Here is a 22,724-nt window from a genome sequence, read left to right as displayed (position 1 = left end):
GAAGGAGGAAGCGTTCCGCTATCAATCAAGGCAATGGAGCCACCCCGCAAGATGTGCAGGACTGAGACCTGGGGCAGCTAGCTAGGAAACTAAGAGGAAGTAGATAACTTCTACAGCCTGGAAAATGGAACAGAGTGGCAACGCAGAAGATTATAGATCAGCCGGCATAGCGTTGTCATACCGAGGTATGGAGGCACTATGAACAGGCAGGATCACCATGTATTCAGTAAGTAATAATTGTTCTTTAATGAACCTTGACCACATAGTTAGGGAAAATAGAGAGTCACAGAGGGAGAATACATTTTTGGGTTTACTGACACTTTAAGGGAGCCACATAAGTGCAAAGAAGGTCTGGAAGGTCATCAATTCCTTCCACTACTGATCTCCCAGACCTGTCTATAGAAGTATCATTCCACAATAACAATGCTTACTGGGTCAATTGACACTACTAATGACAGGAAGTAATTGGTGCTAATGAAAACCACTCAGGTTCTATGGCCTACACCCCTATGTTTAATATAACAGGACTGGCATTTCTGGGATTACTAATCTTGTGTTTCAGTTCTTCCACAAATCTCTTTACCTTTAATTCTTGATTACTGGGCAATGTTTCCCTAACATAGTATTTACCTTAGACCAGAGGTAGGCGACCTCGGCACTCCAGCTGTGGCAAAACTACAAATCCAATCATGTCTCTGGGAGCCATACCTGTGGCTGTCAGAGTCTTGCAATGCCTCATGGGACTTGTAGTTCCACAAAAGCTGGAGTGCTAAGGTTGACCTACCCCAGCCTAGATAACTGCAAATGATATTATCAACTTCAATCATTGCTTGTGATTATCAGGCTATTGCTGAACTGTGAGAAGGAATATCTTTTTAGGAGTAGGTGCTGATCCCTTTCTGGCCATACACCCGTCATTTTTTCTCATTCAGCACTGCGGGCTTGATTGCAACCCCTGCACCCCCCTCCCTTCCCCACCAGGTTATTGTATTCTGACAGTGGCGGGGGTGTGCTGCTGTCTGGACACACGAACAATGACTGCAGAAGAATTTTTTTGACCGGCTCCTTTGACAAGAGTGGCTTTACTGGTCAAGGACCATGGCATGCTTACCACTAGCGCAACAAAGAGATCTTCCTATCCATTGTTCTTGGGAAAATATCTTTCGGTCCATGGCCAGTCTAAAATGTACTTTCTGCACAGATAATGCATCAAACCAAAGCCAGACACTGAAGCCTATGACCATAACGAATTTACAGAGACCTGCAAAACCTACAAACCTATATTTGAATATATTTATCCATACATTTAGCCATAAAGGATATAATTCCACTTGTAAAAAGTAGTGGTAACATCATCACTGTGCAGAGAGCAGAGCTGAGGGAGGGACCCAGCAGGCCCGCCCACTACAGGCTGCCTGGAGAAAACTACAGGAGGGGTGGAGACAAGACCAGTCACCCTGCACAAGAACAGAGAGTAGCAGCGACTGGTCTTTAATACAGGAAGCTCCTGTACAGAGGTAAAGTTTCAATAAGAATACACAGGCCTCTTGTTTATAGACAATATTTGCTCAGTTTAACAGCTGAACCTGACACAGACCAGACATTATGTACGTGGATTAGAAGCAGAGAGGGCAAAGTTTGTACAGACAATGTCCTGTCTCACAACACATCCAAGATCTCTCATGAGTTCCAGTTTCAATCTCAGTTTTTATTATGTTATTGCTCAGGGTTTGACTCAATGAAGAGAAACACGTTTCCATAATTGAAGCATTCTCTGCAACAGAATATTCTTGACAAAGATTCCATTCACATTCCACTTGTCACAATATACCAGGGACAGGCAAACTCCAGCCCTCCAGCTGTGATAAAACTACAAATCCCATAATGCCTCTGCCTCTGGGATGATGCCTGTGGCTGTCAGAGTCTTTAAATACCTTGTGGGATTTGTAGTTCCACAGCAGCTAGAACTGAATGTTTTTACGCCTGCTATATAGGTTCATGCCTACAGCGCAGTAAAAAGATCTATATTACTTACCATCCAAAGCAAAACACTGTGAGGTAAATTCCAATGATGGTGGTAAAGGCATGGCGCACAGTAGCATGTGCATGGCTTGCGCTCAGGTAGGTACGGAACCAAACAGCAACACCAAGGGCGAACAACTGACAAGCCACAAAGTTGACCTGCAATAGCAAAATAAACATATTTGATTTGTCTTCACGAAACTCATTGGCGGAATTTTTGAAAACTGGAGCAGGCAGAATCAGGAGCAGTTTCCCATTGTAATTAGCTTTTCTGTATCATTTTCAAAGCTTAACTGAACAAACTGAAGAGAGAAGCTGACTGGTTGCCATGGGCAACTGCTCCAGATTCTGTCTGCTCCAGCTTTTATGAATTCCCTCCATTGACTTATTAAGAGGCATATTTATTAAGCAGTTTATCCGAGATTAACTGCAGGTGAATCGTTCTGGTGCATGTGTTTTAACCCTTTCCTTGCCAACAATGTAAGGCACAAGTCGGAACAAAACAGCCAGCTCGGTAAGCCTTACATCGCTAGCATTCAGCCTTCTGCTAAAAGATTATGGCTTCAGCGACCATAAGCTTATATCATAAGGGTCCCCACGACGATCCTCTGTATATCAATATTTGACAAGCCGCTGATGACAGCTATTCAATCAAAATCAGCCCCCCTCTGCCAATGCTGGGTTTTATTTTATGGGGTACATAGGGGGTTTTATTAAATAGCTTGCTCATATTTTTGTTATAAGCTGACATACATGGACAAAAAGTTATTTTTTTTAAAAGTATTCTCCGGTTAGTTTGCACAACAGTTTTTAAAATATTTCCTTTTATCAATTCAATATTTTCTTTTTTCAGTGGCTCCGTGTGGCCCTGCAAGGGAAAGGAGCCACTCTAAAATGAAATATCAGGGGACCAGCTGATTCGGCAAGAATCTAAAACATTTAACTTTTTTAAACATCTAGAAGCAACATTCATTATAAGGGCTAGTTCACACCACACCAGCCTAATCTGGTGCCGGAATGCACTGGATCGCATCCCGACCGGCTCCCTGCGTTCAGAGGCATGGCGGTGCATTGAAGTCAATGGCACCGCAGCCACGCCCCTCAGCAGCATTGCGATCTCCCGCACCTGAAAGCGTGGCACATTAATGTCTGCGTTCAGATCTGGTCAGAAAAAATGCTGCATACACTATTTTGATGTGCCACGCGTTCAGGTGTGGGCGATCACACTGTGGCCGGGGTGTGTGGCTGCGGGGCCATTGACTTCAATGCACTGCCAAGCCTCCTCCTGCCCCTAAACGCAGAGAGCTGGCCGGGATGCGATCCAGTGCATTCCGACACCAGATCGGGACGGAACGTACTGTTTGTGGTGTGAACTAGCCCTAAGGCTGGGTTCACACCAGGGCCTTTTTCAGCGCTGATCGAAGCGCTGAAAAACGCTCAAGAAGTGAAATCCAAATCAATCTCTATGGGCATGGTTCCCACCTGGGCGTATTTCAGTGCGATTTGTCGCGCAGAAAGCGCCCTACGTGCGAAAAAGTACTTGAGCTTCTTTTTCGCGTAGGGGCCGATTGCAGCGCGTATCCATTGGTATTCCTGAGTGTGGCTCAGGGTTAGCAAACCGGTAACCCCGAGCCACACTCAGGAAAACAGCATAGGTCTTACCTTGTCTGCGATCCCACATGTCCTCCGGCCGCTGCCGTCTTCCAGGTTCCGTCCCTTGCGAGCGTCCGCGTGGCAGGGGGGCGGAACCGGCGGGAAGTTTGAAAGTTTTTAAAAAAACAAAAAAAAGAAAGCGGAAAAAAATCATACCACCAGAGAGGTTAAAAAACGAGCGTCGAACGCGCGTTCCATTGGACTAAAAAACATGCTAAAAAAACGAGCATAAAACGCGCCTACAGGAACTCCCAGGTGTGAACCCAGCCTTAGAGATGTCATCTGCATTGGAAATAGCTTATGAAAATCTGTTCACTTTAATATCACTTTAAAATCAAAAATATCCTAAAACTGCATGCTAGTTTTTTTATTTATTTTTTATTCATGTAAGACAAAACACATCGCTCATTCTTGCAATTAAGTTTTTGGCTTTTAATTTGAAATGGAAATTATTTTTAAAAAGTCAGCTGCACATGTTTAGCTGCCTTGGGAAATTGATAGACACAGCAGTCAGCAGCTATAATTATATATAGAGACTGAGAGAGAGAGATCACCTTTTCCTTTTTTTTCACATGGTGTGGGTTAAACTCCAGCATGCTTGGCAGATGCCTGCACTCTCTCTCTCCAAGAATTACAGTAGGGTAGGATTCTACACAGCCCACTCCCTAGCAACTAATCGTGCTGTTCATTGCTCAACCTCAAAAATGGCAGATGTGAAGCCACATAAAAGGTCTCTGTTTAACAGGATGAGGAAAGCAGTTATGTTGTTTCCTCATGGTAGTCTGCTTGTGGTTTCTGGCAATCAGTAACAGAAAACTTTCAATCTGTTTTTATTTATATGTAATGGAAATAAGATCCAACGGCAAAGGTGTACTGCTTTTTTATTTTAAACTGACGCTAAAAACTCAGGAGTTAAATCTTAAAAATACATTCAAGTACCTTAACTATTACCAAAAATGTTTCTTATTTGTGTAACACTCGGCTGTAAATCCTCAAATCATCTCTGAATTCATACTGACACTGTCCTTCCTTCTGGAGTGTGGCTACTTGTGTTCCACATGGTCCATACGTGTGTTATCAAGTATCCACCGCTCCAAGCTTGCTCCAGTGATGGACTTCAATCTCACGTTTAGTTGCCTAATTTGTATTGAGATTGTAGTCCATCATTGGAGCAAGCTTGGAACGGTGGCTACTTTAAAACGCACGCAGGGACCATGTGGAATAAAGGGCCACCCTCCAGAAGGAAGCGCAGTGTTAGCACAAATTCAGAGATGATTTGATGATCTACATCTGAGTGATACACAAATAAGTTACATTTTTGTTGAGAGATATTTATTTAGCAAGTTGCCCATGAATGGGGCCCCAATGTAGCGCAAATCAGAGCACATATTTTTGGAATAGCTTTTTTGTGGATTGCCTTCCATGTTTGCGATGGACTCTGCCATGGATGGTGCCAGGGCATGCTTAGAACCCCTATGAAAATTCTAAATATTAACAACCACTTACAAAGCCATCCACAACTCTGCCCCCCGGTTGTATCTCAAACCTTGTGTCAAAGTATCACCCTAACCGTCCCCTCTGCTCTTCCAAAGACCTCCTGCTTTCCAGCTCCCTCATCAACGCCTCATGCTCGTCTCCAGGACGTCTCTAGAGTCTTTCCCATCCTCTGGAACGCTTTACCCCAACCTGTCTGTCTATCTCCTACTCTGACTGCCTTTAGGCAAACTAACCACTGAACCACCATATTCTCAAACAATTCATCCCCACACAGCTACCTCCTCGTGTATCACTAGCCCCTCCCTTTTTGATTGTAAGCGCTCATGGGCAGGGCCCTCCTTACCATCTTATCTTGAATTGTATTGTAATGTCTTCCTTCTATTGTAAAGCACTGCTCAAACTGTTGGCGCTATATAAATCCTGTATAATAAAATTAATAAAAGAAAGATCCAATAGCTGGGCACAAACAGCTTGAAAGTCCCTAGCAGATACAGAAGTCCCCATGGACACGGGGTGACACAGACAACAGAGCTGAAACAGACTTCACAGAAAAAGACCCGATAATGATATGGGTCCCAGGTTCCAGATTACAGGTGTCAGATCCATCAAGGGATACTTGGTAAATGTCCCCAGACCCATTAGTGGAGTATAGGCGGAGGTCACCCTTAACAGGACGGTCTTTGAGCAGACATGTTGTGTCGCGTGACAATCAGCAACAAGGCCCACTGTGAGTCTTATGAGACAGGGTCACTCCAGCGGCTCTGGACCTGGAAAGTGCTCTGCAGCCAACTAACACAGTACATCAAGGTCTGCAAAGCACCACAATGCAGAGTCCAGTGCTCTTAGGTGATGTTCTAGATGAGCCTCGACACCTCTAGAGGACTACTCACACACTGAGTCTTCAGAGAGAGGGTCACACCACAGGCTAAACCACAGCTCTAGACCCAGGAAAGCACTCTGTGGTTAACCTAACCAGTACATTCTGGTCTGGGAAGTGCCACAATGCAGATCTCAGTGCAAGAAGGTTACATTTCAGGCTAACCCCGCAATTTTCTAGTCCAGCAGGAACGAGGTACAGTCCCCCCCAAAGCTGATGCTGAGGGGATGCCTATCAGGAGAGCTGCTCTGAGGAGACCAACTCATGCAGCAGTATGGAAATCTTGAATGAAGTCACCGGAAAAAAAAAATAATATCAGTGTGTATGAAGGATCTTGATTGAAGTCTTAAAAAAAAGTGAAAACTATTGTTATACTTTTTTTTTTTAGCAGAGCGGAGGGAAAAAAAATGTCCAAACTCCCAGGACGCCAGCACTAAACTGAGGTATGCCAGTTAGAGGCTGGGTTATGTGAAGGTTGGCCTTCAACTTTTTTCTGTTTACTAATGTCCAAACCTCCTATGGGCAGCAGCATAAAACCCCGTCTTTTCAGAATTCCTAAACGTCTGTTCCCCTTAATGGATGATAAAGAAATTGCTACACAATTACACATATGAGCATATGTAAACCTGAAATATCGGTGGAAGATGACCACCAAACAAGAAGGATAGGTAAGAATAATATGTGTTTATAAAAATATGAACTTCAGATTTGAAAATATCTGCAAATCTTAGAAAAATTTGGAAATTTAAGAGATATGACTGTACTGTATATCTCATTAAATATATGATCACTAGATGACAGTCAGTCTGTCATGTATTTAATATACAGCTCTCTTGTACTTGTGACACATGTTTTTCATATACAGCTTAGCTGTACCTATACCAACAAGCTAGTCACATTTACAATATAATACAGCAGTACAAAGGAATGTCCCTTAGTGGTTCTACAACTGCATTCCACACGGTACATATTTTCTAGGAGACAAAGGTCTATTTATACAGATTGGTGAACAATTGCGTTTCATAGTGATCTACCTTGTCCTTTTTCCATAAAAAATTTCACCTGGGGTTTCTCGAGTTTATTATATGGGAAGTTGGAATGCTTGAGTGCAATGCAAAAAATGTGCAAAATGCAGAAGAAAAAAAAATGCCGCCAACATGAACAAACTTTCTTCTCCAGTTAACAACAGCATTACAAAGGCCTATGTGTTTTGTGCTGGTACACGTTTTAAAAGGAAATTTTAAGGATCTGTAGTGTTTGATACCATTAACTGAATTAATACTTTTACCATGCATTGATTTTATTCCTTTAGGCTAGCAGAAAGAAAATATAATGTGACTGTGTTCTTTACTATCATTACACACACCAATTGTTACATCATTATAGTACGACTATCTGATTTTAGATGTATGCAATCTGCTGTGTGTCTCTTTCAAATCACCCGCTATGCTTGGGGGTATAACTTATGTTGAACAAAGGCAAGAGACAAAATACACTACCAACTAGTATAATTTGCTTTATCAGTACTTTACTGTTACATTTGCTCAGGCGGTACAAATTTACAGCTGGCCATACACTTATTGTTGTTCAGCCACCCGGGCTGATTGAGAAAAAAAAGGTTTAAATCCCCACCATCCACGCTAGGCTATTTCCGATTGGCTGCAGTCACTATGCTAAAGAGAATTACGGCCAAGTCAACAGGTCAGAATTCAAGCAAGCAGTGTACAAACAGCTTAAAGGGTAATTCCACTGTATGAATGCTCATTCCCCTTCGCGACTGCCGGTGTAGGACCCGTACACTGCAACGCAACTCTGCTCTCAGTAATGTCAATTCTGCTCCCATATGGAAGCACTTATTGGTCAGCGCAGTTACCTGACCGAGCTGACCAATGAGAAGCACTTCTGACTGCACTGACCAATGGGTAGTGCTAAGTGCTCACCATTTGCAAGCGGAATTCAAAATACATGCCCATAAGCCACAACCATATTTCAATCAGCTATAAAACAGAAGTGCCTATTGCCATTTGATAAACTTAAAGAGAAACACAGAATGGTTTCCTGCATCCAATACAGTTCAATACTGGTGCACATCCAAGGCTCCCGCCAGCCCTTCGTCATAGACAGTGAAAAAAAAAAGTGTTTGCATATGGTTTTGGGTCCAGTACAAATTTTCTTTATTCAATCAATAAATAAAACCAGCGATAGCGATCTTGCAGGTTGTCTGTTTTTCTGCCTCCATTGAATAAAGATTTGTTCTGGATCCGGAACCATGTGCAAACACTTTTTTTTCACAGTCTATTGCCATTTAGTTTTGTGGTCTTTAGAATCAATATTGCCTGTGGTCCTGTCTTCTGTTTTGCTTGCCCCTTCTCTGTATTTTGTGATCTGTATACCTAACATATCAGATTGGTGACTGCACCTGTCCAAAAATAGAGACAAACAACAGTTACACACTCTTGGAATTAATTTTTAACATTTCTTGTATGCAGTGAAATCACGACAACACCCCCATTACCTTGTCTATTAGCTGTTCTCCTGCATGCACCCTTGCTATTTACATTAACGCAAACTGTTCAAGGAACAGGTACACATATGCTAATCTACCTACAAATAAAATAGATTTTTGCTGAAGCATGTTCACTTTTGTCAAAAAACGGTTAACATAAAAAATCTGCCCTCCTCACTGGTGCCTTAGTCTGTAAAAATGTAATTAAACAGGCAAAAAATATACCTCTAACATTAACATTACATAGGGAAGGAACTGAGTGTTGTCCTGAAAGATTCCTGAAAATGAATGAACTATGATTTTCCCAAGTCATCCACCAAGACAGAATACAGGAGAGGATAAGCAAGAATGGTGGAACTAGCACACCAAAACTAGAAACCATAGACCTCAGAAGCTGGTATTGTTCCCTGCAGCCGAGAATATTTCTTGTAGGTGTTTGGTATACCTGCCAACCAGTCTCTAATATTGACTGAAAGTTTTGACCACTCCTCCATTAGAAATTCTATTTGAATAAAATCAGGGCTTTGTCTAGGCTAGTCCATAACCCTCTATTTCTTCTTTATGGAGCCATTCCTTGGTGGGTTTACTAGTGTGATTTGGATCATTATTGTGTTGAAAGATCCATTTCTGTTTCAACTTTCAGACAGATAACCTTAAGTTCTCTTCTACAATGACTTGCCAATTTGTCCAGGTCCTCAAGTGCCAAAGTCACCCAGAGCCAAAACATTTGGACCACCAAGCTTCTGAAAGGCTTTCTTTTTAACCCCTTCATATTAGCAGTGCAGAATTGTAAATATATTGTGCAGTGCATTCTAAATGTAGTACATGTACAGTACATATCGAATACACTGCCGCAATAGATTCTTCTTGCTCACTCTTATGATGGATTATAATCTCATGTTTAGTTTCCTAATTTGTTTTGAGATTTTAGTTCATCATGGGAGTGAGCTTGGAGCGGTGGCTACTTTACAACACACACAGGGACCATGGGGAACAAAAGTAGCCCCCCTCCAGAACGAAGGACAGTGTCAGCATGAATTCGAGATGATTTGAGGATCTACAGCTGAGTGATGCACAAATAAGCTATATTTTTGTTAATAGTTACGGTACTTGAATTCATTTTTATTTTATTTCACATAATAAACAGAAATACAACCAAAATTGGTTAAATCGTGAAATCACACAAACTTTTCAGAAACCTAAGTCTGTCGATTATTTGATAGGTAAAACAATGGCTGATTTGCAAATTATTTGCCACATAATCCACTCTCAATCGTCTATTCGATAGATCATTTCACACGCACGATCAATGTTGTCATCAGCCATGGACATGCGTCCGGCTCCTTCTTGATGGCTAACACTTGTACAACCTTCCTTCTCTATCCATTCATACACACTTCTTTGAGACAAAATACTTTCTCCATATTGCACACAAAGTCTTGGATAAATAACGGCACCAGGCACACCCTCAGACCACAAAAAAATATAATCACTGCTTGCTTCTTTCGTGCAAATCACAAGTGGGGCACCTATTTTTTCCTGGAATCGCAGTTACAAATGAACTGACATAACACGTTCACACCTGTACAGCAGTGACTGGGGAGACAGTAGCCTTGAACAGAAAACGCTGATAAAACAGTGCGGCCAACAGACATTTTAATTTAACCGGAGTGTGGATAATTTTTGACTCGCCCTCGTAAATTCAATTTTTGTTAATAGGGTACTTGAATGCATTTTTAAGATTTACCTTTTGAGTTTAGTGTCACTTTAAGCATTTAATAACACTTTAAACACCCATGTTTACAATTACCATCATTTGCTCTTTTAATTAAAATATGCAGTATCATGACATATTTCAAAATCATTAACCACACCTAATGCAATATGAGCAGCAGTAGAACTTATAGGTACATCTGTGCAAAGTTTTATTACAGCTCCGGTAGCTAAACAGACACTAATGGCTATATGTCATAATATTCGGTGAAGTTGTAATGCAATGCAGGAAATACTGTAGTCCTGTAAAATGTCGCAAAGCCTGCCACATAATTAAAAGCAGGTCTCGACAAATCCCAGGCACCACGTCGCCATTGCGACTTGAAATTGCGTCCTGGAGCCGGGGCTTTTGTCAGCCCATTCACTGTGCCCTGCCACCACCTCCTCAGCAACAGCTCTTCTCCTCCTCTGGGAGCCCGCTGCTCTCCCCACCTGTATCAGCAAAGGCAGCTGGGAAGGGAGGGGACACAGACTGCTGCGGCTGGCACCCAGCGGAGAGGAGAGACCAGCTGTCAGTCGCTGTGATTGCATTACTCGGTGCGCCCACCCAACCCTTTTCCCTTCAACTGTCTCCCATCCATTGGCCGGCAGCAATAGCCAGCCTGCTATTGGCTATTTTAACTTGCAGTAATCAATAGCATGCTGGCTACTGCACTCGCCCACTGCCAATCAGCAAAGGAGCAGACCTTGTCCTTCAGGCCCCTCCTCAACTGATTGACAGCAGGCAGTGGGAGGATGCAATAGCCATACTCCTATTGGCTATTGCAACTTGAAATAGCCAATAGCAGGCTGGCAATTGTTCACAATCACTGCCTGCTGTGTTTACATTCAGCTGCCTCAGCAGGCAGCTGTCATTCCCCAGCCGAAGCTTTTGAAGAGAAAGGTGACACTAGGGGTTTGCTAGACCCCTAATTTCACCGTAAAGAGAACCGGTCATCTCCAATGTACTATCACATTGGGGGCCTGTGAGCCTCCCATGTGATAGAATGAAGTACGGTACAAACAAAAAAAAAGTTTAAAAAAAATAAAATTAAAAATAAAATTAAAATTGTAAAGTCCCCTGTCTGCACGAATGCGCGCATACTAACATTATGATAAAAAGTACAGTTAAACTAATATAAATAAGGGCAATACCATAGCAGAAGTTCTGCCTCAGTTATTCAGCAATGAAAGAGTGCTAAAATACTTACTTGGAAGACTGCAAATGCAGCCCAGAGTATGACTAATAGGGCTTATTTAGATATACATTGCAGTCCTTTTTCCTAAACCAAACAGTCACTTCAGATTATATTCAGAAAGCCTTTCCTCTACATTCCAAGATGTTTAGATCAGTGTCGGTCAGGTGTGGAGGTAACCAAGTGCTGCTTACAAGCTTATTCCCAGTGCTAGGTGGTACAAGCACGATACAGGTACACGGTGACACTACTATATTATCAATGGAAGAAAATATAATACTGTCTAAATGATTTATTATGGTAGTAATACTATGGATTGATATTGTCAAAGTTAATGTTAAGCAATGAATACACCGACAACAGAGAGCCACCCAAGATTTAGAATCCATGTGGATGCAAAGTGGATGGACCACCCTTGGTCTTCTTATGGCAGCTAAACAAGGTACAATATTCAATCTCCACCCATACATTGCTTTAAAGTGGCCATCTATTTTGCCCCCCAGCAACAACAGATAGCTTCTCTATAGGAATGAATGGCAGTTTTCCCAAAAGATGCAACTACCAGCCAGGAGAGTTTGTAGCAGTAGAGCGGCTCCTTGTAGGCCACACAACATGACGCATGGCTAGGCATATACATGACCTTTCTGCCAATGACCTAAACAGACTGGGGCAGAAAGGAGCAGTGCCACAGGAAACAAAGCTCTTTTTAAGGCAAACACACTAACCATCAATGCTGCAGAAGGAAGGCAAGGGGGGGATCAACACCACTGACCAGTGACCACCATTGTTGGGAACAGGGGGATATATTTTAACACCACTATTTACCAATGCTGGGTACCAGGGATAAGGGCTAGATTAGGGCTGCAACAACTAATCGACATAATCGATTATTGAAAAAGTTGTCAACTTTTTCAATCATCGATTAATCGGTTTCTGATTGGTTGGCCCTGTTCACGGCTCCACACCTCCTCCCCACCTCACGCTCGCCGCTGCCAGACCCGCCCGGCCGCATCCACGCTCCACAAGCCGCACCTCCTCCCCGCCTCACGCTCACCCACATCCACGATCGCCACAGGGACGCGGGGAGAAGTAAGGAGGAGAAGGTGTGGGCGGATGACAACCGACGATAGACAGGCCCGATCTCAGAAACAAGTTGCTCGAAGACTGCTCAGGTAAGCCTGCACTTTCCCCCCACATGGTGCTCTATAATGTATTGCTGGGATGTGTTGTATTCCTATATAGCGGGTGGTATTCTGCATTGCGCAGTATAATGTACTATTGCTGGGATTTGTAGTCCTCTATAGCTGGTGGTATTCTGCATTGCGCAGTATAATGTACTATTGCTGGGATTTGTAGTCCTCTATAGCTGGTGGTATTCTGCATTGCGCTGTATAGAGGACTACAAAGCCCAGCAATTATACAGTGCAATGCGGAATTCCACCAGCTATATAGGATTACAAACCCAGCAATAGTACATTATACTGCGCAATGCAGAATACCACCAGCTATAGAGGACTACAAATCCCAGCAATAGTACATTATACAGCACAATGCAGAATACCACCAGCTATAGAGGACTACAAAACCCAGCAATAGTACATTACAGCATTGTGCTGTATAATGTACTATTGCTGGGTTTTGTAGTCCTCCATAGCCGGTGCCATTCTGCATTCATTGCTGTATAATTTTACACTTTTCATTTCACTATATTGCACACCACACATTTTTTTTTCTTTTTACTTCTACCGCTCCAAGCTATTTTTTTTTCTTTTTACTTCTACCGCTCCAAGCTTGCTCCTGTGATGGACTACAATCTCAATACAAACTAGTAGTCCCATCACTGGAGCCATTTTTTTACATTTTTTTTTTTATCCGATTAATCGAACTTAATAATCGGCTAACTAATCGATTTTGAAAATAATCGTTAGCTGCAGCTCTAGGCTAGATGTCAACAAAACTGACTATCAATGCTGGGAAACGGGGGAAGAGTTTAAACACAAATGACTTCCAATGGTGGTGAACGGTCACTCTATTTGCTATGTTCTATATTACATAGCCTCGACCTTTGCGCTATATCTTATGTTATATACTCCTGATCCACACACTACACATGGTTTGTTTTACATCAAGTAGCCCCTATCTCTGTTTTTTTATATGCCATATTGTAGGTTATATAGTCCTAACTGTACTATACAAACTACAATATTAGGCAGTATTGCATATTACATACTCCCAGTGCACCAAGTGACGAGAGAGCATGGAGCTGGCTTCTCAACCAATAAGGAAGCCGGGCGGCATGTAACGACTCGCCTCCCGGCTTCCTGACACCGAAGTTCTGGTATCAGGATAAGTATCGGGAGCATTTGGGCAAGTACTCGTACTCGCCCAAATACTCGGTATTGGTATTCGTGCATCCCTAGTATTTTCCCTTATTATTATTTCCCTTATTACTACCCGCCTTGGCAACCATACGGAAAGTGAGGAGAACTGCCCCATTAGGAACACAGACAGCATCCTACTAAATAAAAAGTGCTATAATGGTTTTCTGTATCTCTGTTTGAGAGAGTCCCCTAACAGCCTGTCTCAATAACAGGAGGAAGTTAGGAGCAATACAACAGGTTGTACTCCTTGCACTCCATTTAAAACTATAAGAGAAAAAAAAATTGGCTACAAATGGGCTTTAAGCTGGGTTCACACCATTGCAATGCAGCAACACTTTAATGGCGCCACAATTCACCTCTGTAATGCACTTGCATTGGAGTGCACAGTACCACATCGGGTGGGGGCTGGGGGAGCATTGCCAGCACATTCAAATGAATAGCTCATTACAACACACTTTCACACACAACACATATTAACACAGCAGAGCGAAACTGGTGTGACAGGGTACTTAAGTGTACACATGTCGTGTTGTGTACATTTTAATATATTTCACTTCATTCATATGTGGCTGATTCATATTTGCCATTTTGAAGGTTATCTTGAGTCAGAGGTTCATAAGCAGGAAACACAAGTAGTTTTGTAACATCTACAAAAGTGCAACCATGAGTTCCTGCTTCTTGGTGCTTCCATATAAGCTACCACAGTCATACATGCAGTGCCGGTCCCAAAATCTGAGCACACAAAACCTAGGCCACAGAGAAGAACAATAGTTAGCGACATTTTGTATTCTCTAAAGCAGAGGTGGGCAACTCCGGACCTCCAGCTTGCTTAAAGCACAAATCCCATCATGCCTCTGTCTCTGATATGGCTGTCAGTCTTGCAATGCCTCATGTGACTTGTAGTTCCACAACAGCTGGAGGACTCGAGTTGCCCACCCCGCTCTTAAGCAAACATGTACAAGCTTTACTTTTATTCTTCCAACCGGACATCTAGAGGTGACTTTAGAATGTTTACAGAGCTCATGAGCCACGGCTGCTATATCATACAAATTTAGGTAGTGCTCAAAAGTCTACATGGATAAACTCCTAATACATTTAATAAGATTTAGCTTTGGTATAGAAGCCGTAGGTTCTTGCTGCAGGAATGCCCCGTACAAATGCAGCCTAAAGCATCCACCCCTCAGTCGCAGGGGTAAAAGTAAAGCCTAAATGTTGCATTAAAGTTAACCCCCCACTGTCGCAGGTATACACTTTCTGGAGTTCTTCTTTACACTTCTGTACTTCTGTCCTTAAAGGGTTATTAAACCCTCCTTTTGTTGCATATATCTACTGTTAGCAAGCAGTAGATTTATGCAAAAAGTGTAAAAAAAAAAAAATGCTTTGAAAAGGGTTAATATTTACCTGTGTCTTCCCTGCGCGCTCCTGTCCGAAAATGTGAAAATTCTCGGGCGGCCGCAACGCATCTTGGGGCGGGCGCATGCGCAGTTCACATTTTCGGCCGGGACACGAGGAGAGACACAAGGTAAGTCTATGGACGCGTGCACCCGCATGCAGACACCGTGCGACAGGAAGTGCCAGCAAGTTTAGAGGAGTCAGCGCTGAATCGAAGACCAGCTGCCACGCTGGAGGGACAGATGGAAAGGACAGGAAAGAAGATTGGATTAAGAAACATTGTTTTAACATTGACTTTAATGTCTCTTTAAGGATGATCATGGTTTAAATGTGCCATCCTGACTGATTCCCCCTCATGATTGGTTAACCAGGGAGTGTCTGCAGACATCACGGACTACCCCTATATAGACAGTAGATTACAGTCAGATCATATGACCATCATCCCTCCTTAGATAAAGCTGGTGTCTACTGAGAGCACGGTCATAGGAGGTCTATTTATAAACAATTTGGCCTGCGAATCGCTGTGATCATTCACTATGTGAACATACAGTAGTTGCAAAAATGTTCTTAGTATATTTTCTTTACAAGTCGAATGTTATTTCAAATGTAATATTGCATTATAACCACTAGATGTTGCTGAAAAGCACAAAAAAAGAAATAATTGTTTCCTATGTTCCTCTGCTCCATCTAGTTGCCATAATGCATTATTACATTACATTTGAGATAATATCCGACCCCATAGTGTGCAAGCCTACTCTGAAAGCACTCATACATGCTTGATACACTCTCTATCCAAAAATTGCAGGCACATCTATTCATAGTTTCACAGAGGTTCTCCCATAAACTAACTACCACGATTTAAATACTAATAGCTAGGGGTGCACTGAGACCGTTTTATCGGTATGGAGTAAAAAAAAATTTCCAGTACTCGCCGATACTGGAAGTCCCATCAAGGAAGCAGGGCGGCTTGTAATGACTCACTGCCCGGCGAGGATGTGGGCGGGCGGTGAGCGCGAGGAGGTGCGGCGTGTGGAGCGTGGATTCGGGTGGGCTGGCCTGGCTGCGGCGAGCGTGAGGTGGGGAAGAAGTGTGGCGCGCAGCGTGTGTGGAGCCGTGAACAGGGCCAACCAATCAGAAGCCGATTAATCGATGATTGAAAAAGTTGACAACTTTTTCAATAATCGATTATAATCGATTATGCCGATTAGTGGTTGCAGCCCTAGAGGACTACAAAACCCAGCAATAGTACATTATACAGCGCAATGCAGAATACCGCGAGCTATAATGTACTATTGCTGGGTTTTGTAGTCCTCTAGGGCTGCAACCACTAATCGGCATAATCGATTATAATCGATTATTGAAAAAGTTGACAACTTTTGCAATAATCGATTATAATCGATTATGCCGATTAGTGGTTGCAGCCCTAGAGGACTACAAAACCCAGCAATAGTACATTATACAGCGCAATGCAGAATACCGCGAGCTATAATGTACTATTGCTGGGTTTTGTAGTCCTCTAGGGCTGCAACCACTAATCGGCATAATCGATTATAATCGATTATGCCGATTAGTGGTTGCAGCCCTAGAGGACTACAAAACCCAGCAATAGTACATTATACAGCGCAATGCAGAATACCGCGAGCTATAATGTACTATTGCTGGGTTTTGTAGTCCTCTAGGGCTGCAACCACTAATCGGCATAATCGATTATAATCGATTATGCCGATTAGTGGTTGCAGCCCTAGAGGACTACAAAACCCAGCAATAGTACATTATACAGCGCAATGCAGAATACCGCGAGCTATAATGTACTATTGCTGGGTTTTGTAGTCCTCTAGGGCTGCAACCACTAATCGGCATAATCGATTATAATCGATTATGCCGATTAGTGGTTGCAGCCCTAGAGGACTACAAAACCCAGCAATAGTACATTATACAGCGCAATGCAGAATACCGCGAGCTATAATGTACTATTGCTGGGTTTTGTAGTCCTCTAGGGCTGCAACCACTAATCGGCATAATCGATTATAATCGATTATGCCGATTAGTGGTTGCAGCCCTAGAGGACTACAAAACCCAGCAATAGTACATTATACAGCGCAATGCAGAATACCGCGAGCTATAATGTACTATTGCTGGGTTTTGTAGTCCTCTAGGGCTGCAACCACTAATCGGCATAATCGATTATAATCGATTATGTCGATTAGTTGTTGCAGCCCTAGAGGCGAGTGTAATGACTCGCCACCTGGCTTCCTGATTCCTGAAGTTCCGGTATCAGGACCATTTAAGTGAGTACGAGTACTCGCCCAAATACTCGGTATCGGTGCATCCCTACTAATAGCTTTTGGGCGGAGTTCTTGTTTAAGCTTCCCCAAGGCATTACATGACTGATAAGGAACTTAAAAGCACATGTTAGCAGTTAAGTGTGCTACTGGGAATTCTATGAGTTTGCCGCTATAACTTGGAGGAGAGTATATAGATAAAAGGTTTGTTGTAAAATGTTTCTATATTGAGATTCAGTAAATTTTGATTAGTGCCACAGATCATGAAAATACCACATGCAAGCCAATTTCTTAGCAAATAATTGGGACACTCTTGCAAGGTACATAACATATACTCACTAAAGACCATTTTACTTGATGTCGCCCATGATTCTGAAAATAGTCATAAGATGAGCAGGTAAGGAATGAAGAGTTACTAAAGCTGGCCGCAGTATGGACATGCACCTATGATCCAAAGGCCTCACAATGGGGCTGAATTACTAAAGCCAAATAGGCTACACACGTAGAAAGGGAATTCTCTTGCTAAGTGAACAGTGGCAGTAATGCACTGTGACCGTCATTCCCACAGCTATACACTGTGTATCCTGATCCTTCCTATAATAATGGGTGCTAACAGTGCCGGCTTGTGCCTTCTTCCCCTTTCCATTGACGTGAGCAGGAATTGCAGCCAAGAACGTTCCTGTTCATGAAATGCTCGGATCACAGATACCAGACAACAGTTGGTTCATTCACACATTGATGGACATCTTTAACAATCAAGATCTGTAGCATTACTGAAAGGAATCTTATAAAACTCTGGAAAGGATCAACCATTCCAAAGTCTGAGGCCACCAAAATTGTCATGGACCTGGAGGGCCAGCCAAACAGCCAAGGCAAGTTTTACTCTGCCCTGACATTCAATAGTATTCATTGTGTAAAGAAACATTATCTGAACTTCATACTAAGTGAAATAGAAGCCCATTCACCATAAATGTCTGCTGGCCTGTGGCTAGCACACTGTAGAGGTGGCCATACACTGGCCAAATTTCGGACGTTTTTTAATGCACCGGACGAAATTCGGCCAGTGTATGGGGCTGTTGACTCCCTTTCAGCCGGCATTCCTCGATCAGCTGATCAAAGGAGCCGGCTGGGAAATCTTCGTAAGATCAGAGCCGACAGCCTGTGAGCTGCCCGTTCTAATCGTGTATTCCGAAAGGTGGTGGCGGCACCTGTCGGAATACAATGCAAACAGCGGCGATTCCTCGATCAACACGCTGTTTGTGTTGATGGAGGAATCGCGTCACTTTCTTCCGTTCAGCTCGCGGGTTGAACGAAAGAAATTGGCAGGTGTACGGGCAGCTTTAGTCTCATGGAAACCACAGCTCAGCAACACCTGGAGATAGCATGCAAGTGAATCAGTGGTTGACATGCCGCCAGCTCCTTATAGGGAAGTGAATTCAAATATGTGTACAGTGGTACATGAAAAGGACTACATCTAGTAAAGGCTTCAAATTATAGCCAATGGCTGTGAATCGGCCCATGGCTGGCCCTGCTGACACCACCAGGCTCGACAAACTTCAACTGAAAAATCAAAGGAGTCAGGCGGATAAAGGTTCGATGAACGGTGATTGCAGCCAATCAGCTACAGTTAATATTCGGGTTGTTTATGAACGCTATAATGCACACCATGCACGCTGAATTTGTGAGGGAACAATCACAGAACCAATTGCTGAACAATTTAGAAAGATTTACAGAGATATTTAGAGTGATATTAAAGTCAAAAGGTTTTTAATTTATTTTAAAATCCTTTACAATGGATGCTACTTTTTGATATGTAAAAGTTCCCTGCAAATCAGCTGGTGCCCTGAGATCCTGTTTTGAGGTGGCTCCTTTCCCTTGCAGGGTCCTATGGAGCCACCCTTGTGTGTGCTAGTAAGCTGTGTGTGCCTACAAATACACAGACACAGCAACACTAGATATAACCTGCTCTCTGCTCCCCTCTCCTCCCGTCTTACTTCTCCTAGCTAATAGATGGAAAGCTGCTGGAGACTGCTCTGCCCCTTGTGATCTTGTACTCAACAGGAAGTGGGACTGAGAGAATTGGGGCCAGCTCTTCAGATTATTGTAGAAGGTTTAGATGCATTTTTTTTGCACTTTGATGCACTTTTGTATTCTATATGTTTACAGAGTGCAAACTTTTTTAATGTGCCCTGTTGACACTATTGCACTGCGGGAATGCGCATGCTCCTGTGTAAATCACCGCAACGCATGGCATCGCTCGCTTTTTTGGAATGGCACAATGCATCCCAGTGCACCTTGCTGACGCTGTAATCTGTTCAAATCTGTTTTCTAGGCCGTTGAGGTGCCAATCAATGGGCTGCCCAATGCAGGGCATGTTAACACACAGTGTTGATGCGCTTTGCGTTATCACAAGCAGAAATCAGTATACTGTATAGCTTGGTAGACTAGTACAGATCAGAAGATTGAGCTGAGATTGGTAGACTGACCATTGACTGGTGAAGGAGTACAGATCAATAGACTGAGCAGAAATTGGTGAAGGAGTACAGATCAGTAGGCTGAGCATAGATCGGTAGACTGTATAGCTTGGTAGACAAGTATAGATTGCTAGACCATATAACTCAGAAGACTGAGCAGAGATTAGTAGAGGAGTAGAGGTCCGTAGACTAAGCAGAGATCTGTCAAGGAGTACAGATCAGTAGACAGAGCAGAAATTGGTGGGGTACAGTTGAGCAGACTGAGCAGAAATTGGTGAAGGAGTACATATCAGCAGACTGAGCAGAGATTGGTGAAGGAGTACAGATCAGCAGACTGAGCAGAGATTAGTGAAGGAGTACAGATCAGCAGACTGAGCAGAGATTGGTGAAGGAGTACAGATCAGCAGACTGAGCAGAGATTGGTGAAGGAGTACAGATCAGCAGACTGAGCAGAGATTGGTGAAGGAGTACAGATCAGCAGACTGAGCAGAGATTGGTGAAGGAGTACAGATCAGCAGACTGAGGAGAGATTGGTGAAGGAGTACAGATCTGTAGACTGATCATAGATCTGTAGACTGATCATAGATCTGTAGACTGATCATAGATCTGAATAGTAGTACAGATCTGTAGACTGATCGTAGATCAGTAGAGGAGTACAGATCTGTAGACTGATCATAGATCCGTAGAGGAGTACAGATCTGTAGACTGATCATAGATCGGTTTGTAGAATACAGATCTGTAGACTGATCATAGATCCGTAGAGGAGTACAGATCTGTAGACTGATCATAGATCGGATTGTAGAATACAGATCTGTAGACTGATCATAAATCGGTTGGTAGAGTACAGATCTGTAAACTGATCATAGATCGGTTGGTGGAGTACAGATCTGTAAACTGATCATAGATCGGTTGGTGGAGTACAGATCTGTTGACTGATCATAGATCGGTTGGTAGAATACTGATCTGTAGACCGATAATAGATCAGAAGAGGAGTACAGATCTGAACAACAATCATAGAGCAGTAGAGGAGTACAGATCTGAACACCGATGATAAATCTAACGTTGTATCATACTTCATATAACGCGTTCTTTGTCCAGAATGAGGAAGCTGTCTGTGCTATGCACCATCAGTAGCACTCACCTGTTCCAGGGGCATGTGCAGGAGATCGCTGACCGGGAGCAGCAGTGAGGACCCTGTAGGTCGGGAGAACTTGTCAGCTGCCATCACTCATCCAGCATCCTTGTGACGCTCCGCACACACACCGCCAGTGGCCGGAGCCCGGGGAGCCGGTACATGTGTACACAACCACACACCCAGGAAACCAAACACAGCGTATCTCTGGCAGCGTACGGACACGCCCACTCAGTCCGGGCCACCAATCACAAGTAGTTGCGGTGTTTTGGGTGTGTCCATTGACTCCATTCACTCTGTGACCTGGGTGAGGGGGGCACAGAAGGGAGAGTGGGACTGAGCGAGCGCGGAAGGTGGACTATCTGGTTTTCTCACTATGAATTGACATAAAGGAAATCAAAGGACACTTCGGGTATTGAGAAGCGGGCGCTGCGTTCTGCTAAAAGGGAGCCAGACATTTTTCACATACATTAGAGACAATGGGGCAGATTTACTAAAGGGAACCTGTCTTCATGCTGAAACAATGCGTCACTTTGGGCCTGAAGTCAGAAAACTCATAAAATGTCACATTTGCTATTTTAACATCTCTCACCCTATAACCCTGTTACAGTTCTATGACCATTAAGTCCCTAGGACTACTTTTGTAAAGTGTTGTGTGAACGCGGATCTCCAAAGTTCATCCAAATCAGTCACTGACACCCCCCCTGTTCCATCAAAGTTTGTGACTACGTTACAATGTGTGACCACGTGACCGGTCACACATTCCAACCTACTCACAAACTTTGATAGAACACCCCCTTCCTGGCCCAATCAGTTGTGGGCAGGGTATTCCCTGCCCCTTTGTGATGTATTCAAAAAAAAAAATATTTTATGCAAAATTTAATATTTTATGCATCCGCTTATGGATGTTAACCCTTTCTATTATTAAGCAGGTAAGTGAATAGTAAATGACAGCTACAGTGAATGACCGACAAATCTATAGTACTGTGGTCAAGGGATGATAAACCAATAGACCGCGCTATCTCCCCTATTGAAATGTGCACCTAAATGCGAAACAAATGTAACCCAAAAAAATTATTTAAATATGAATGAATTAGAATAAATTAATAATAAATACACCTGTGATCAGTCAATCATACTGCTGTGTGATCTCAGCATTATTACCACAACATTTAGCTGAACGTGAAATATAAAATAATACAATAAGAGAATACATAGAAAATTTAACATTTAAATAAATGTTCATTGGTGTCCTGTTGTCAGGGCAACAGGGAGTGATTTAGCCAGCGTGCCGGAGGTGCTTTCTCCTCTTCCGATCTGCGGTCTGCTGCTCAGTACACTGGCAAGGGAGCTGCTGGTGGTCGAGTCATTCTGTCTCTGCAGGTTAGCTTTTTCTTCTTGTGCTCTTGCTGTATGGCTGGGTTAATGTGGACTTATAGTGATCTTATATTCTTGTAGTACTACTCCTGGACTCTCTATAGGCTGGTAGTTCACCATGGGTCCGCCATCCAAAGCACTGAAGAAAAGTAGGAGGTGAAGTACTGTTGTTTGGTTTGCCTC

General features: G+C 43.1%; 1 protein-coding gene across 1 annotated transcript in view; it reads right to left on the bottom strand.

The window, feature by feature from the left end:
- MBOAT1 (membrane bound O-acyltransferase domain containing 1) overlaps positions 1–21,310 on the bottom strand; it is a 49,949-nt gene extending 28,639 nt beyond the window's left edge. Inside the window, exons 1-2 of the mRNA XM_018555679.1 lie at positions 21,174–21,310; positions 2,036–2,181 (exon numbers count right to left, since the gene is read on the bottom strand). Coding sequence (XP_018411181.1) covers positions 2,036–2,181; positions 21,174–21,257 — 230 coding nt within the window. The 5' untranslated portion in view covers positions 21,258–21,310. The remainder of the gene's footprint in view (positions 1–2,035; positions 2,182–21,173) is intronic.
- Positions 21,311–22,724: the final 1,414 nt, after the last annotated feature.

This window comes from Nanorana parkeri, unplaced genomic scaffold, assembly GCF_000935625.1.
Source record: "Nanorana parkeri isolate BGI_ZX_2015 unplaced genomic scaffold, ASM93562v1 scaffold208, whole genome shotgun sequence".
In the NCBI taxonomy this organism is placed as follows: domain Eukaryota; kingdom Metazoa; phylum Chordata; class Amphibia; order Anura; family Dicroglossidae; genus Nanorana; species Nanorana parkeri.
Note: the sequence above shows the minus strand (reverse complement) of the source record. Positions and strands in the feature narration are given on the sequence as shown.